The sequence below is a fragment of the Sapajus apella genome, unplaced genomic scaffold (assembly GCF_009761245.1).
Source record: "Sapajus apella isolate SASKATOON/1434 unplaced genomic scaffold, GSC_monkey_1.0 scaffold97, whole genome shotgun sequence".
NCBI lineage: Eukaryota > Metazoa > Chordata > Mammalia > Primates > Cebidae > Sapajus > Sapajus apella.
In genome coordinates, this window is record NW_022437037.1 from 2,977,842 (window position 1) to 2,994,651 (window position 16,810).

At 56.0% G+C, this 16,810-nt stretch overlaps 2 protein-coding genes across 20 annotated transcripts in view; one reads left to right on the forward strand and one right to left on the reverse strand.

The window, feature by feature from the left end:
• DNM1 (dynamin 1) overlaps nt 1–8,124 on the forward strand; it is a 51,397-nt gene extending 43,273 nt beyond the window's left edge. For 2 of the 17 annotated variants that reach the window (XM_032257418.1, XM_032257415.1), the window contains exons 17-23: nt 596–707; nt 1,136–1,147; nt 1,802–1,972; nt 3,045–3,286; nt 3,653–3,868; nt 5,994–6,030; nt 7,527–8,113. In XM_032257418.1, the coding sequence (XP_032113309.1) occupies nt 596–707; nt 1,136–1,147; nt 1,802–1,972; nt 3,045–3,286; nt 3,653–3,868; nt 5,994–6,015 (775 nt within the window). In that variant the 3' untranslated portion in view covers nt 6,016–6,030; nt 7,527–8,113. Of the gene's footprint in view, nt 1–595; nt 708–1,135; nt 1,148–1,801; nt 1,973–3,044; nt 3,287–3,652; nt 3,869–3,985; nt 4,772–5,993; nt 6,031–6,886 lie in introns of those variants that run through there. The other 15 variants (XM_032257422.1, XM_032257411.1, XM_032257410.1 and 12 more) reach the window with 13 other exon arrangements.
• Nucleotides 8,125–8,681: 557 nt separating this feature from the next.
• GOLGA2 (golgin A2) overlaps nt 8,682–16,810 on the reverse strand; it is a 21,238-nt gene continuing 13,109 nt past the window's right edge. For 2 of the 3 annotated variants that reach the window (XM_032257406.1, XM_032257408.1), the window contains 15 exons: nt 15,834–15,892; nt 15,361–15,502; nt 14,445–14,534; nt 14,231–14,338; nt 13,968–14,055; nt 13,270–13,607; nt 12,876–12,989; nt 11,966–12,211; nt 11,806–11,881; nt 11,272–11,369; nt 10,803–11,018; nt 10,613–10,715; nt 10,421–10,527; nt 10,188–10,344; nt 8,682–10,099 (listed from right to left, as the gene is read on the reverse strand). In XM_032257406.1, the coding sequence (XP_032113297.1) occupies nt 9,888–10,099; nt 10,188–10,344; nt 10,421–10,527; nt 10,613–10,715; nt 10,803–11,018; nt 11,272–11,369; nt 11,806–11,881; nt 11,966–12,211; nt 12,876–12,989; nt 13,270–13,607; nt 13,968–14,055; nt 14,231–14,338; nt 14,445–14,534; nt 15,361–15,502; nt 15,834–15,892 (2,154 nt within the window). In that variant the 3' untranslated portion in view covers nt 8,682–9,887. The remainder of the gene's footprint in view (nt 10,100–10,187; nt 10,345–10,420; nt 10,528–10,612; nt 10,716–10,802; nt 11,019–11,271; nt 11,370–11,805; nt 11,882–11,965; nt 12,212–12,875; nt 12,990–13,269; nt 13,608–13,967; nt 14,056–14,230; nt 14,339–14,444; nt 14,535–15,360; nt 15,503–15,833; nt 15,893–16,810) is intronic. The other variant, XM_032257407.1, reaches the window with a different exon arrangement.

Sequence of the window (16,810 nt, forward strand, 5' to 3'; positions counted from 1 at the left end):
CTCCCTCCCTCCCTTCCTCCCTTCCTCCCTTCCTCCCTCCCTTCCTTTCATATAGTCACTGGTATAGTGCCTGCTCTGCATGAGACACTCTTCCAGGCCCTGGAGCCAAAGAGCCCTACTCAGGCCTGGTCCTCCTCTCCTGCTCACTTTCCTATAGGCCGGTGGCAGTACCAGGCCTCTTGCTTCCTGACCCAAGGCTGACTCTAGTGGACCCTCTCCTACTCAGAGTTGAGGATTCAGTCCAGCAGCCATCAGAGGGGTCCTCAGAGAGCCACTGAGGAAGCTGGTGGGGTCTGAGCCCCAAGCTAGGGACTTCGCTGACTATGGTTGTCCCCTTATCAAAGGTTCAGTCCCCTTCTAAGCATTTTACCAGTTACTTCACTGAATCCTCAGTGACCTGAGAAGGCAGGAATTATTATTAACCCATCTTCCCAATGAGGAAACTGAGGCTGAGAGGAAGGGACTCACCCAGGGTCACACAGCTAGGAAATGAGCTGGCCTCAGGCATGTTGACCCCAAAGTCCGGCTATGCCCTTAACCCCCAGGGAGGGTGGGACTTTGCCCATCTGCCCTCACCGCCTGCCCTTTCTTACAGGAACGTCTACAAGGATTATCGGCAGCTGGAGCTGGCCTGTGAGACACAGGAGGAGGTGGACAGCTGGAAGGCCTCCTTCCTGCGGGCTGGCGTGTACCCTGAGCGTGTTGGGGTGAGTGGCAGGGCAAGGAGAGGAGGGGCAAGCGGCTGATCCTAGGGGGCCCTGGGGCACCATCCTCAGTGATGCCAACTCATGCCGTGTTTCCGCTCAGAAATAAGAGGAATTCTCCCCCTACCCACTGTGGGGGTGAGACCAGAGTTGTCTCCTGGTTCTCCCAGCCTTCCTCAGTGGCAGTTTTGTGTCTCCGCGTCTGCCGCAGATGGAGTTTCCTGCATCCCTTTTCTATGACGGTGGTTTCTTGTGACTGCCTTCTCTTTCCTCCCCTATTTCATTGTGGCAATGTCTAGAGTAGCCTGAGAGTTGGGGTGCAGTGTCCCAGGTTTACTCAATCTCTCCCCTTTTCCTCTCTGTGCATGTCTACTTCGACTGTGCTCCCTGGTGGCGGCGGCGGTGGCAATGTTGGTGTGTGGGCCTCCCAGGACAAGGAGAAAGTGAGTGTGCCCTTCTCTTGCCTCCTGCCAGGCATCTGCAGCCTGGCACCAGCTCTGGCCAGGTTTTCAAGCCAGGGACCTGGAGATGTTCTTTTCTAATTTCTGGATTGGGGCCAGGCGCGGTGGCTCACCCCTGTAAACTCTGGGAGGCCTAGGTGGGTGTATCACGAGGTCAAGAGTTTGAGATCAGCCTGGCCAACATGGTGAAACCCCATCTCTACTTAAAATACAAAAATTAGCCAGGCATGGTGGTGCAAGCCTGTAATTCCAGCTACTCAGGAGGCTGAGGCAGGAGAATCGCTTGAACCCAGGAGGCAGAGGGTTGCAGTGAGCCAAGACAACGCCACTGTACTCCAGCCTGGGTGACAGAGCAAGACTCCGTCTCAAAATAATAACAATAATAATAATAATTTCTGGATTGGGAAATTGAGGCAAATTCTAGGCACTAGAGTCAAAACCAAGACAAGGCTGAATCAGTGGAGTCTAGGGTCCTGAGAGGCACAAGGGATGGGGAGCTGGGTGTGTGTTCAGGCCAGCCACTTCTCTTTCTGCCTCAATGTTCCAGATGCCCTTGGAGGGGCTGAGATCCTGGGAATGCCTGGAGCCTGGCTGCTTAGCCTGGCCACCCTGATGCCCTTGTGTTCTCCACGGCAGGCCAGCGAGACTGAGGAGAATGGCTCTGACAGCTTCATGCACTCCATGGACCCACAGCTAGAACGGCAAGTGGAGACCATCCGGAATCTTGTGGACTCATACATGGCCATTGTCAACAAGACCGTGCGGGACCTCATGCCCAAGACCATTATGCACCTCATGATTAACAATGTGCGTGTGCCGCCGCATGGCGGGAGGGAGGTCCAGTGGCACTGGGAACGCAGGTGGCCATGTTGGCCTGGGGGAGATGCCAACTAGCCCCATGGGACCAGGTCCATGGAGGGAGGCACGGTCCAGACCAGAGCTGTCCAATAGAAATATAATGAGGGGCTGGGTGCAGTGGTTCACGCCTGTAATCCCAGAGCTTTGGGAGGTCAAGGCAGGTGGATCACTTGAGGTCAGAAGTTTGAGACCAGCCTGGCCAACATGGTGAAACCGTGTCTCCACTAAAAATATAAAAGTTAGCCAGGAGTGGTAGTGCAAGTCTGTAATTGCAGCTACTCGGGAGGCGGAGGCAGGAGAATCACTTGAATCCAGGAGGCGGAAGTTGGAGTGAACCGAGATCGCACCACTGTATGCCAGCCTGGGTGACACAGCAAGACTCCATCTCGAAAAAAAAAAAAAAAAAGAGAGAGAAGAAAAAGAAATGTAATGAAGTGCTGGGCATGGTGGCTCATGCCTGTAATCCCAGCACTTTGGGAGGCCCAGGCGGGAGGATCGCTTGAGCCCAGGAGTTCAAGACTATTCTGGGCAACACAGTGAGACCTCGTCTCTACAAAAATATTTTAAAGAATAGCTGGGCTTGGTAGTAGCACGTACCTGTAGTCCTAGCTACTGGAGAGGCTGACATTGGAAGATCACTTTGAGCCCAGGAAGCTGAAGCTAGTAAGTGGTAATGTCGCCACTGTACTCCAGCCTGGCGACAGAGGGAGACCCTATCTCAAAGGAAAAAACAAAACTGAGTAGACAGGTGTTCTGGTGGCATGATAGGTCCTAAGTCCCCTCCCAGATCTGTGACCTAGGTCAGGTGACTTTTCCTCTGGACCTCAGTGTCCCCATCTGAATGAGAAAAGCGCGGCGGGGAGGCGGATCTTCCAGTCTAAGCAGTGTAGGAGCCGCTTCTGAAAAGCCATACTCTGGGCTTCAAGTCCAGCGCACAGTCCCAGTAGGGCCCGGTGAGGCGGCCAGGGCGGCACAAGGGATGGGGAGGTCCCACCTTCCTTCCCTCTCTGCCCACTCGCAGACCAAGGAGTTCATCTTCTCGGAACTGCTGGCCAACCTGTACTCATGTGGGGACCAGAACACGCTGATGGAGGAGTCGGCGGAGCAGGCACAGCGGCGCGATGAGATGCTGCGCATGTACCACGCGCTGAAGGAGGCGCTCAGCATCATCGGCGACATCAATACGACCACCGTCAGCACGCCAATGCCCCCGCCCGTGGACGACTCCTGGCTGCAGGTGCAGAGCGTACCGGCCGGACGCAGGTACCAGGGCCGGCCCCCACGGCCCCAAAGCCCCCCAGCCCGGGGCCCGCGGGATGAGTTCCGGGACCGGGCAGTGGCGCGCCCGCGTCACCGGGGTGGCTCCCACCTGGAGCGAGGGGCGGAGCTTAGAGAGGGCGGGGCTTGCTGTGGGGCGGGGCTTGCCGTCGAGCGCTGGCTGCGGGGCGGGGTGGAGCTGGGACGTGGCGCCGCTGGGGGCGGGGCTTAAGCTCCGGCGACCGCCTCGGGGCGCGGTAGGGAGGGGCTTGCGTGCATGGGCGTGGCCTGCACTGGGCTGGGGCGGGGCCTCGGGGTGGGTGGAGCCGCTCATCTGGCCTCTCCTTGTTCCTTGCTCCTTGTCGCCCTCAGGTCGCCCACGTCCAGCCCCACGCCGCAGCGCCGAGCCCCCGCCGTGCCCCCAGCCCGGCCCGGGTCGCGGGGCCCTGCTCCTGGGCCTCCGCCTGCTGGGTCCGCCCTGGGGGGGGCGCCCCCCGTGCCCTCCAGGCCGGGGGCTTCCCCTGATCCCTTCGGCCCTCCCCCTCAGGTGCCCTCGCGCCCCAACCGCGCCCCGCCCGGGGTCCCCAGGTGAGTAGGGCCTGAATGCGGCGGCAAAGGCCGCCGGACGGGCGTGGCCGGGAGGGAAATGGGGCTGGATTCCGGAGCATCGGACCTGGCCGCCAGAACCGGCCGTTTCCATCCCAGGCAATCGGACTCTGGGTGCCGGAGCCACGCCACGTGTGGCCGAGGGCTGGCGGAGCCTGCCCCCGAGGGAGCGCTGAGTCCCGGAGGTGGTCGTTTTTGGGGAAGGGCTGTGGGGCTCGTCCCACCTGCCCCCTTCTTTCCAGCACTTGCATGGCGCTTCCCTCTGTTTTCACTCTTGGCGGCCGCCCACACTTTGCATTCCTCCTCCTTTCTTCTCGCTGTCCTCCATCCTCCATTCCGTCCAATTCCTCTCCCAGCCCCCTGGGGAGGCTACCTCAGGTCTGAGTCTAAACCCCGATCTGCCCTGGGTGTGTGGATTTCCTTCAGCTACACTGATGTCCCCACTTCCCAGTCCTGACTCCTTTGAGCCATCCCAGGGGGTGTCCTGCCACTGGCCCACAGGAGCAGAGGCCAGGCTGTGACTGTGTGACTAGCAAGGTGTGTGATGTGTGTGTGGGCGTGCACACGAGTGTGAGAGTGTAAGAATGGCACCCAGGCCTGGGCTAGGACAGGAGCAGGTGGGGAAGGAGCCTGGGGCCATGGGCAATCTGATGGCTCCCCACCCCCGACCCCTCGCAGCTTCTGGCACTACCCAGTCTAAACCAATGTGCAGGGGTGGCAGCAGGGGCAGGGATGGGAGTGACTGAAGCCTGCTTCATTCCCAGAGATTTCTAGGGAAAAGCTTTCTACTACATCCTTTGGCTTGACCTTCGTGACCCATGACCGTCTTTTAGGGAAGTTCACTCCGATTCCCAGTCTGCTCTGTTTCCACTGGCCAGGTTCTTTAAGGAATAACACACCAGAGCCATAGCATCTGTTTTTGTTTCCACATGGCTGGAGGGTAGGGCTGTGAGTCTAGCACCCATAAACAAAAATGAGGTAGGGATTGGGGCTTGCCCTATGATGCTCTGATGACTAAAGCAGATGGGTAGAGGCAAGCAGCATGATATTGGGTAAGAGCACTGGACTGGGAGTCCAGAGATGCTGCTTCACCGTGGGCCTTTAAGCAAGTCCCTTTCCCTCCCAGAGCCTCAGCATCCCTTCTATCAAATGATGACCTTCTGCCTTTCTACCTGGGTGGCTATAGGGATGCTGTGTTAACTATAGATGTGACCGTAGGAGCACTTTGCTAACTGCCAAAGTGAGTTCAGACTCTTCAGGGTATTTGGCACTCAGGTCTGTGGTGTAGTGTGCCATATGGGATGTAAGGTTTGATGCCTGCTCCGACTCCAGACTTGCTAACACATACAAAACATTGGGCAAATCATGGACCTGCCTTGGGGAAAAGAGTAGTCTGGGAAAGCTTCTTCAAGGCAACCTGACTTCAGTGCAGTCCGAGGCATGACTGAGATAGGCTTATGTGGCAAGGAATCGGGAGGGTATCTGGGTAAAGAGCTGCAGTGTGGGCAGAGATGTAGTGTGGGCTGCATCGAGGACAGCCACTGGCCAAAGCAGAGAACAGAGACAGAATGAGGAAGAGCTCTGTGGGGAGGGTGGGGCATGGGGTGGAGAACCTTCAAAGTCTAAAGAGTTCGCCTTGTTGGGGCTCAATGCTGTTGGCAGTAGGGAGCCACGGAAGGCTCTTAGGTGGAGAAATGACAGCTGGACATTAGCAAGCAAGCCCTGTCTCCATGAGCAGCACGGGTGGTCCTCTAAGCACACCAGGCACAAGTGTCCAGGGAGCTGGTGCAAATGCCTCTGTGTGCGGGCGAGCTTCTGTGTTGTGACTCTGCCCACGTGTGTGCTTTGGTGTGCCAGGTGGCTGCATGCCCCAGATCCATGCTGCACGCGCCGGCCAGTGAGGGTGCTGGGCACCGGGAGGTGGTGGGGAAGGAGGCGTATGCGTGTTGTTTGTGGGCATGTGTGTTAGCGTGTGCATGCAGGCCATGGGGCCTCACAGCATGTGTGTGTGCACGCCCGGGCGTGTGTGTGTGTGTGTGTCCCCCACCCCCAGGCCTGCCCCACCCGTGCGTGTGAACTGCCATGTTGATTTCGTGCTGTCTTTCAGAATCACTATCAGTGACCCCTGAGGAGCGTCAGCCATGGTAGGTACATGCCTCACTGCCTGCTGCATGAATGGTGTGTCTGCCCCGCTGCACCAGCTCCACACGGGGCACGCACCTGGGACCTCAGAGCCGGGCTCCCCACCCCTCCCTTCTGCAGCTGCAGACTTGCTCTTTCCTCTTTCTGTCCTCGCGCCACTGGCTCTCTCACCTCCCTTCCCAGCGAGCCTCGGGACTCAGTGCCACTGCCCAAGGCCTCCATGGCTGAGCCTAGGGGCCCTTGGAACAGGCTCCGCGCTCAAGCTGGCAGACATGGGTGCTCTCTGGAGAGGGCAGAGAGCTAATGGTTTATGGTATAAGGGCTGGGAGCTTGGAGGCGGTTGTGTGTGGGGCTGGACTCTTGAGGCGGCCAGAGGCCTAGGAACATCATCCTGGGCATGCTGTGCCTGTTGTGCAGTCTGAGTTATGCTGCCGGGACAGGGCATCCAGCTCCCAGCCTGGGAGCGTCGAGAACCAGATCCATTGCAGGGCAGGGGTGATAGTCAAGAGTCCCACCCTCTATCTGCAGACAATCCAGTGGTGATCTAGGGTAAAAGCTTTAAAGTCCCATATACACGGTCATTCCACAACACATCTCACAGGCCAGGCAGGGACACACAGCCCTCTTCCCTCCCTCCTGGGTACCGTCATAGCTGCTAGGGTGTGACTGAAGGCAGTGTCCCTGGCCCCAGCTGAAGCACCATAGCCAGCCAGTGGATTCACACACCTTGGCCTGTGACACTCCTAGGGTGCCATTCAGCCAAGGGGACAACTGCGCCTGCTGGCCGGGCTGAGCTCCGCCCAGCAAGCCCACCCCCACTTCTCCTGCCACTGACTCTCACTCTTCTGCTTTTCCCAGCAGGAAGGGCCCAACCTCACCTACGCGACCTGCAGCCCCCCGACCAGCTGAGGCTCCCCTCTTAGACTTATAAGTCTATGGCTACTGGCGTCCAGCTGCCTGCCCTCCCTGCTTCCCCCAGGGTCCCTTCAGAGGGTCTTGGGTTTTCTGACTGCCCAGAGGGGCCTCCAGTACTCCCTCCAGCCATCCCTTTTAGCTTCGCCCTTCTGGTTCAAGCAGTGTTCTTTCTGTATCAGGCCTGGTGGCTGTCGTGTGGGGCTCCCCAAAGCAAGAGGTGGCCCCAGGCCAGTGGGTTGGAAGACAGGGTGACCAGAAAAGAGGGAAGCTCGAGGGGGCCGAGCATCAGCCTCAACTGCGGGTGCACTGCCTGGGTGCCGTGTGAGAGGCCAGTATGTGTGGGCTGGGGAGGGCCGCAGCAGCCCCCAGGTACTACCTGTGAAGCTCCGCCTCCTCCCTCCATCTTCCTCTCCTTTCCCTTCCAGTCCCTCTTTTCCAGGAATCTTGCACCCTCCCCTCCCCTGCCCTCCCACCACTGCTGCAACTCGGCCAGGCCAGCCACGTGCTGCACTTGCCTTACCAGCTCTCTCCTCGCTTTTTTCTCTCTCTCCCATTTTCTCTCTGCTTTCTCTCCAACTGCCAGCCGATCGGGTCAGGCAAGTCCATCCCGTCCTGAGAGTCCCAGGCCCCCCTTCGACCTCTAAACAGATCCCTCCTCTTCTCGGAGACCTCCCTTTCCAAGCCTGCCTGGACAGCTGTTCTGTGACTTGACAGTGGCTCCCCCAGCCCCAAAGCCAGCTCCCTTCATCTGTGACTTAGTCTGTTGTAGTGGTGAGCTGACACACATCCAGGCGTGACCGTTGGTGAAAACTTGTGTCCCCTCTGTGGTATGCCCCTGCCCTGTTCTATAAATATCTATAAATACTCATATATATACACACCTACACATGGCCGACCGCCTCACCTCTAGCGCTGGGAATCAGTCACCGTGCTGTCCTTGTGGAGTCTTGTGGCCCAACTACAAGAGAACGCTGTTCCCCGACATCCCCCTTCCAAAGTGTGCCACCTCCAGTGAGCCTCCCTGTCATGCCCAGCCTGTGGACAGCCAGCCTCCGCCATTCCTCCCACCCACCACCAAGCATGGGGGTGCTGTGCAGGCAGCCGTGTGGCCTGACAGTCTCTACCAGTCCTGCTGTCCCTCGGCTGAGAATAAAACCCATTTCTGGATAATGGGGAATGTCTCCTCTGCTGGTGTGTTCTCTCTGGAGCTCAGGGGAGGGGAAGGGCTAAGCCATGTCTAGGGTGCTATTGGGGGCAGTGAAAACACCACATCCTCTCCAAGGGACACTCCTCCTGGAAAGCCCCTGGAGCTTAGCTGGCTCTCATCCTGTGAAGCTGGCTCTGGCCACTAGGGGGCAGGGCCATGAACTCAGCCTGGAGGGACAGTCAGAACAGGCCACCAGGTGCAGACAAGCAAGGGAGGCAGGGAGATGGAACAGAAGACACCTGGGCTGGATGGAAGTCAGTGTCCTTGGGTGCTGGCACCCTGCCTTCTCGGCCACCGCTAGATCAGGCATCTGAGCCTGTTGGCCATAAGGACCGGACTGTCCCTTGTAGGTGTCATAGCAGTCCCCATGGAATCCCCCAAGTGTCACCAGGCAGCATAGTTCAGACAGGTAACAGGCCTAGAAGGTCCCAACTGCCCAGCTGCACATGCTCAGACACTCTGGGGCTTCCTGTTCAATGGCACAAACTCCAGGACCCAGTGAGGGAAACAGGAACATGGCAGGCCAAGCAGTATGGCTAAATCCATTTATTCCGAAATAAAAAGCAAAATAAACAGGAGTCGCATCACCAGGGCACCACGACCCCATCCCCGCCTCCTCCTCTGTCCTATGCTATCAATAAATAAGTTTCCCAGCCCCGAATAATTATTAGAACCTCCTTCCCATGTGCCAGCTCCAACCTCTGCTAGGTATGATACAGGGGGCGGCGCTACCCCCAGAATATACAAAATGTTACACAGATACAAATATATACACTGGGGAAGCGGGGCCACCCCAGCAGCCCGTGCCCTCACCTGTTCTACAGTTAGCCCCACTGTCCTGCCTCAGCTGCCTCTCAGTGTAAGAAGATGGGAGCCCCCCTGAGGGAAAAATTGCTTTGGTGAGAGTAAGGAGGCCATTAGGACTCCTCCAAACAAGCAAATTCTGTAAGCGTCTGACCCTTAACAATATTCATCATCCAGAAATTTAAGGAGTTGGCCCTGGCCAAGGTGGCAAAGGGTCTGCACATTTGTCTCCCCCCATTATACAGGGGTCTTATTTTGCTACTGTAAGAGTAAAGGGCAGGGACATGATGGGGGCAGAGCCTCCGGCCCTACTTCTCCAGGCTTTGCTGACAGTCGCCTGTTTTTTTTAAATTTTATCCCGACATATTAATCCCGTAACTTTTTTTTTTTTCTGAGATGGAGTCTGGCTCTGTCACCCAGGCTGGAGTGCAGTGGCACAATCTCCACCTCCTGGGTTCAAGCGATTCTCCTGCCTCAGCCTCCCGAGTAGCTGGGATTACAGGCACAGGCCACCACACCAGACTCATTTTTGTATTTTTAGTAAAGGCGGGGTTTCGCCATGTTGGCCAGGCTGGCCTTCAACTCCTGACCTCAGGTGATCCACCCGCCTTGGCCTCCCAAAGTGCTGGGATTACAGACGTGAGCCACCATGCCTGGCCTTTTTTTCATAACTTTTATACCATAACTTTTTTATCACATAACCTTTTTCATCCCATAACTGTTAGTCCCATAACTTAATTTTTTTAAATTTAGAGACCTGCTTTTAGATGACAGTGATCTTCACCTCATCTGCACCTGTCTACCCCCATTACACAGGGGTTGTATGCTTGCTACTGTAAGGGTAAAGGGGTGACTGGGAAGGGATGGTAGGGACATGGTCAGGGCAGGGCCTCTAGCCCCACTTCTTCAGGCTTTGCGGATAGTGGCCAGCTTTTAAATGATGGTGATCTTCACCTCATCGTTCTCGTCAGCCCGGTAAAAAAAAGGAATGCAGGGGTTGCTGCCCAAGCCTGGGCGCTCCCGGGGGTTCTGCATCTCACGAAGCAGCTGCATTATCTGCTGTGCAGTGGGGTTGTCTCGAGGAGAACCCTCTCCAGTCTCTCCTTGGGCAGGCTCGCTGCCGGCGAGGCTCACCTCACAAAGATCTTTGGAGAGAGAGAGGCAGGGCTCTGAGCGCCGTGTGAGCCCTCCCTTGCTCCTGCCTGCCCACACCTCCCGAGGGCTCTTACTCACCACCCTGCTGGTTGGCAGCCCCAACCTCCTGGGGGGCTGGGGCCCCCGGATTGGGCTTATCTGCAGGGTTCTGGGCAGCTGCCAGGAATCTGCTATGCCACTCATTGCGGTCGTTCACAAGCCGTAACACCAGCTCCTGCAGCTCCAGCAGCTTCACCTGGAGGGAGGGATGTTCAGCTGCCGTGCCCATGCCCGTGCCTGTGCCCACCCCACAGAGATGTTCCACGCCGTACCTTCATCTCCTCCTTGTCCTGGGCCAGCCTGCTGATGTACTCCTCCTTCTCCCGGTGCCGCTCCTTCAGCACTGCCCTCTGGCTCTGGTATAGTGCGATATACTCTCCTGCAGGAGAACAGGGCTTAGATGCTGGGTTCCCTCCGATTGCTGTACAGCACCTCCTCCTGCTATGTCGTGGCCTCCCACTCACCAATGGTGTCTGTCTCTCCAGACAGCTGGATGCAGCGATGTTCCAGTTCCTCTACCCTCTCTTTCAGGTCCGCCTTCTCCTGCATGAGCTCCATAAATCGGCTCTGGAGCCAAAATAATGGGGTCACATCTCGGCAGCGACCTGCCCCACCCCCATCCTTCTTGGCCCATGCCAGGAGAGACTCATTCACCTGCAGCTTCTCCATGGCCTCCTGTAGGGCCCGGTGGGTCTCCCCACACACAGAATCACCCCCAGTCTCTGGGGGTGGGGCTGCCCCCTCAGGCTCCTGGGCGGAGGCCAGCAGGTGAGCCAGGCGCCGGCAGCGCACCCTTTGCTCCTTCAGCTGCCCACGTAGCTTTGCCTGCTCCTCCTCGGCACTGGCTACAGCCGAGTTGAAAAATGCCACCTGCAGGCAAGAAAGGTGCATTCTTGGATGGGGATACACAGGACGAACAAGGCAGGGAAGTGGAGAGCAGCCCTTCCCCTGGGGCCTCAGAGGCTGCACCTGTTGGTCACAGGTGAAATGGTGTCTGATCACTGGCTTCCAGGGAACGGGTGAGGGTCCAGAGAACTCAGAAGGCCAGGAAACCAAGAGAAGGGGGTTTGGGAGGGACCACAAAGGGAGGCAGCAAAGGTGGGGCAGGAGGAGTCAGCCTCACCATGGCCTCCCGGCTCTCCAGGTCCTCTGGGATGCTCGGCATTGGCCAGGGCACCTCCTCCTCCTCCTCCTCCTCGTCCTCCCTGTCCAGTCCATCTCCTATTGGGGGTGGCCAGAGGGGTCATCAGACAACCCAACAAGGGTACAGTGGGCCCACCTCTGCCCCCGCCCTCACTGTGTAACCCTGAGCCAGCCCCTCCCCAGAGGGAATGAGCAGCTGTCCTTAAATTTTATTTTATTCCTTTTGAAGAGCCAAGGTCTCGCTATGTTGCCCAGGTGTAGCCCCACTACCCATCAGCACAGGAGTTCTAACCTGTGCCATTTCTGACCTGGGCCAGTCCACCCATCCTTAGGCAACCTGGTAGTCCCCTGCTCCCAGGAAGTCACTATATTGATGCCCAACTTAGTGTGGACAGCCGGTGAGCATAATGACCAGCTGTTCTAAAGGTCTCTTCCAACTCCTTAATCCTACGCTGCTAACAGTCCCCGATTCCTCCTAGGGCTCTTTCCTCTTCCTGTGAGCAGGTTCCCGTACCTTCCCCAGGGTGAGCTATGAGGCTCAACTGGGCTCGTAGCTGCTGGTTCTGCTGGCTGACAGCTTCCAGGCGCTCCTAAGGGGCCAGGAAAGAGAGTGAGAAGGCACAGAGGTTGCCAGGTCGTCCCCCTCAGGGCCCTGCCCTCAGCAACTCCCTCACCTGGGTTTCCTGCAACTCTTGGCTGGCCATGTCGGCCACCGCTTTGCCCTGAGCTTCCTGCTGCTGCAGCTGGTCCACGAGCTGGGTCTGCAGCAGCAACTGGTTGTGCAGCGCCTCCTTCTCAGAGGTCAGCTGCTGATAGGCAGCCACCTGCTGCTGATAGGCGGCCACGTATTGCTGCAGGTGTCCCAGGTACTGGTCTCGCTGCTGCTGCAGACTCTGAGCCTCTTGGCTCTTCAGCTCCACCTGCAGGAAGATCCTGGGCGTGAGGGCAGGTGGTGGCTGACTTCCAGATTCTGGGCCTATAAATAGGGTAGCAAGGGCACGCTGGGGCTCTGTCGCCTGCCCAGACCCCTGGCCCCTTGCTCCAGGCCTAAATGACTGCCTACCTTGCCTAGAGCCTCATGCCTCCTTCCCCAGCCTCAAATCTCACACCCTTGTTCCCACCACTTAATCTGTAGGCCACAGACTGGTGGAAATAGAGAGGGAGTCAACCACCATCTGCTAAGTGTGCTACATGCCTAACGCTATCCACGTATTATCTCATTTAATAAACTTCCTTTTTAAGTTAAAGAAACCGAGACTTAGAGATGTGATGTAGTTGAATGGTGACCAGTGGAGGAAAGGTCGGAATCCAGTTTAAATCTAAGAAGCCTCTTATCCCACTCTCTTTCCCTATGACTGGGGGCTCCATGCCTCTAGCTGGAATGATGATGTCCAGACCTGAGAGGAGCCCAGGGCTACCCACTTCTAAAAGTCTGAGGGTAGGAAGCAAGAAACAGTCACAGGACTTCCCTGCAGGGTGCTGGGGTCACCTGTCCCCCAGGATGGAGCTGCTTCTGGCCTCACACCTCCCGTCCCCAGAGGCTGGTGCCCGCCTCCCAGCCCTTCTTGGATGGGGTGGGGTTACCGTCTCCTTCAGCTCGCTCAGCTTCTCCTGCAGCTCGCCCAGCTTCTTTCCCAGCTCCTTCTTGACGTGCTGCTCCGACTGCAGTGCACTGGTGATCTCCATGTTCTCATTAGTCTGGATAGGGAGAAGCGGTCAGCGGTCACCCACTGCAGCTGGAGACCCCAGAATTTGGTGTCTGCCTCCCATGGCACCAGGAAGGGTGGAGGCAGGTTAGAAAAATCATTCCCTCTCCCCGACAGCCATCAGAGCAGGGCTTGGCTCATAGGTGACTTCAGAAGTTCCATTTCACCTTAGGGCTACACTGCCCCATTTTACAGGTGGGAAAACAAAGGGCCGGTGGGCTAGGGAGGAGAGCAGGCTCCCCAGGTAGGGCTCCCCAGGTAGGGCCGCGCACCAGCTTTACGAATCCGCTCTGCAGCTCGGCCAGCTGCTCCTTGAGTTCGCGGTTCTGGGAGAGAGCTCGGCTGATGGTGGTTCGGTCGCTCTGCATGGTCTCCAGGATTTGCCTGCGAGCCTCCGCCTGCTCCCCCCAGAGCTCAGCTGCCCGCTCCAGCTCCAGCAGCCTCTCCTCCTGCTCCCGGTTCAGGCGACTCAAGCCCTCATTGTCTTGCACCTGGGCTTGGAGCTGTCCTGCCAGACTCTCCAGCTCCTTCCGCAGGTGCTCAGTCTCCGCCTGTAGCTGCTGCTCCACCTCAGAGGGCCCTGCTGGGGGCTCTGGGGGCGAGGGCTCAGCTGAGAAAGGAGGCAGATGATAAGGGCCTCTGGATTCTCAAAAAAAAAGCCCTCCTCTTGGTCCACAGCTCCTCTTAGGCTCCCCACACTTGGCCTCCCTGCTAATGATTCCTTGTACCCGGATGGTAGCCAGTCTTCCAAGCCACTATTCAATAAAGACAACTGTGGGTGGCTGACAACCGGCACTCCTCCCTCTTTGCTGATGGGGACACTGAGGCTCATAGAGATGACAAGACTTGCCATCTCCTGGCACAAACCTCTTTCTTTCTGCCTCAATGCCAACTCCCTGGAGCATTCTAAGCCACCTCCGCAGCCCTCTGACAAAAGTCCTGCTCCCAGGTCACCCCAGCCCCAGCTTACCCATCTGGTTCCTCAGTTCAGCCAAGCTTGTCTCCAGCTCCTGTACCCGACTCATGCTACGCTCCTTCTCCTCCCTCAATGTGTGCACCTGTCCAAAGCACAGCGGGAAAGGGCTGGTGGCTGGACAGGCTACCATCTCCCTCTCTGCCCCCACCTCCACAAAGCCCAGACCCATGACCACCTCTGGTTGTGCTTTTACAGATGCCCACAAAGATCAAGTGACCTATCTAAGGTTGTTGGGGAGCTGAAGGGTCAGGTCTCACCTGCTCTGATACTTGCTGCATCCTCTGCCGCCACATGGCACTCTCTCCTTTGAGATTTTCTGCATATTTATCTCTCTCCATTTGGAGTTGTCTAACAGACTCCATTACCTGCAAGAATGGGTACAGAAGTTAGGAAGGGCTGTCACTGGTCCTCACCTGCTCCTGGCCACCTGGGGTCATCTTCTTTCCACATCCCTCCTCTGCAAAGCCTCACCTGCCCCAGGTGTGCTTCCAGCTGCGCCCGCTCCTCCATGGCCTGTTGTAACTGCTGGTTAGCATCAGGGGCTTCACACTGGCTTGAAAACTGGATGGTAAAGAGAGCTTAGATGGGGGGAGCCCAGGCCATTCCACACAGTGCCCCTTAAAAGGGCTAGGGCTGGGCTCAATGTACAACTCGGTCAATACAACTCTGCTGTCAAGTTTACTTTAGAAATAAAAAATAATCTTAAAAAGATCTCAGGCCAGGCATGGTGGCTCATGCCTGTAATCGCAACACTTTGGGAGGCTGAGGTGGGTGGACTGCTTGAGCTCAGGAGTTCAAAACCCACCTGGGCAACATGGCAAAGCCCATCTCTACAAATACAAAAATTAGCCAGATGTGGTGGCGTGCACCTGTAGTCCCAGCTACTTGAGAGGCTGAGGCAGGAGGATCACTTGAGCCTGGGAGGTAGACGTTGCAGTGAGCTGAGATCACGCCACTGAACTTCGGCCTAGGTGATAGAGCGAGACCCCATCTCCAAAAAAAAAAAAAAAAAAAAAAACCAAACTCTACTCTCTATTATTACCATGGAATAGTGAAAGTGTTGCCTTGAACCTCAGAAGGAAATAAACAGACTCATGAGCTAGCCATAAAAATGTAATCTCTAAAATAATGGTTTTCACTCATGATGCTTTAAACAAACAACAAAAAAAATTTTAAGCCTTAACCCTCAGATTCTGATTCTCCAGGTCTACAGCAGGGCCCCAATTTGTAGATTTTTAGCACTCTCTAGAGGATTCTATGGCAGGACCAGAACAAGGACCCAAATTTTCCAGCTCTTGGCTGAAGCCTCCCCATACCCTGCATGATCCCTAGACCATGGCCTCAGCTGGATGGAGCTCTAGCCACTCCCAGGGCTGCAGCCTCTTGCCTGTTGAAGCAGGAGTTCCGTCATCTCTAACTTCTTTTGCAGCTCTTCCAAATTAAGCTGCATGCCAGCCTTCTCAGTCACTAGGACTCGAAGCTTCTCTTCCAATTCTGATTTCTCTTGCTTCAGGTCCTCATTGCTTTGGCTATGGCCAGAGGCAGTAGAGAAAGAAAGGAATGAAGAACAGAAAGGACTGCTTTGGTGATCAATCCCCTTGCCCCACAACCACAGAACCATGGCATTGGAAGGAACCCCAGGAATCAAAAGTCACATGTAGCAGGCCAGAGAGACGACATGAGTTGCCCAAGGCTACACCATGCATGAGTCAGTGGCGCAGCTAGTACTAGAGCTTTGCTGGGCACACATGCAAACCTATATGACCGGCTCACCATGCTTACCTGTATACCCCCCGCCTCCCAGCATACCACCCATGCTAAGGGCCCCCAGACTTCCCATCCCACCATCCCCCATCCTACGTGTTCTTGTATAACTCCAGCCTGAGGGCATCTCTCTCTTTGGTTAACTCCTTGTTGTACTGCAAATACAGAAAGGTTAAGTCAGGACATAGCAGACAGAGGAGCAGCTGGCCAACCAGTAACAATAGCTACAGTAACTACTCTACAGTAATACTTCCTCACTCTCAATCACATTGACATGTTTTCCAAGCATTTCCAAGCCCATGGTCTCATTTTGTTGTTTTTTGTTTTTTGTTTTTTTTTTTCAGACAGAATCTCGCACTGTCACCCAGGCTGGAGAGCCATGGTGAGATTTCAGCTCACTACTACCTCTGCCTTCCAGGCTCAAGTTATTCTCCTGCCTCAGCCTCCCAAGTAGCTGGGACTACAGGTGTGCACCACCACGCCTGGCTAATCTTTATTAGTAGAGATGGGGTTTCACCATGTTGGCCACACTGGTCTTGAACCCCTGATCTCAAGTGATCTGCCTGCTTCAGCCTCCCAAAGTGCTGGGATTACAGGCATGAGTCATCACGCCTGACTGATCTCATTTTTTTTGTTGTTTTTAATTGTTTATCATGAGAAACTATTTCTTAGCCTACATATTCATGTGTCATAGTTCAGGATCTGAGTCAGTGACAAACTTCTAGGTAATTCAACCTGAAGAAATTCCTTCTATTCCAAGATGACTTTATACTACGAAAACCAGCCTTCTTCATCTCCTCAAAATCTTTCTCGGGATCGCAATTTCTGTAGAAATCTGCATACGCCTTCTTTCTTGCTTCAGCCACACCAAACTTATAGATAGCTGCAACCCCAAGGGATACCAGGAATGCTCCAACCATATGACCAAAAACCCAAAACGCCTGGGTTTTGCCAAAACTTGGGAAGCCTTGGTAGTTACTGTGTGTTCTTGATACGTGTGCCAACCTCAGCACCAACGTCCTTCCTTTTTCTGAGATGGAGTCTTGCTCTGTCATCCAGGCTGGAGTGTAGTG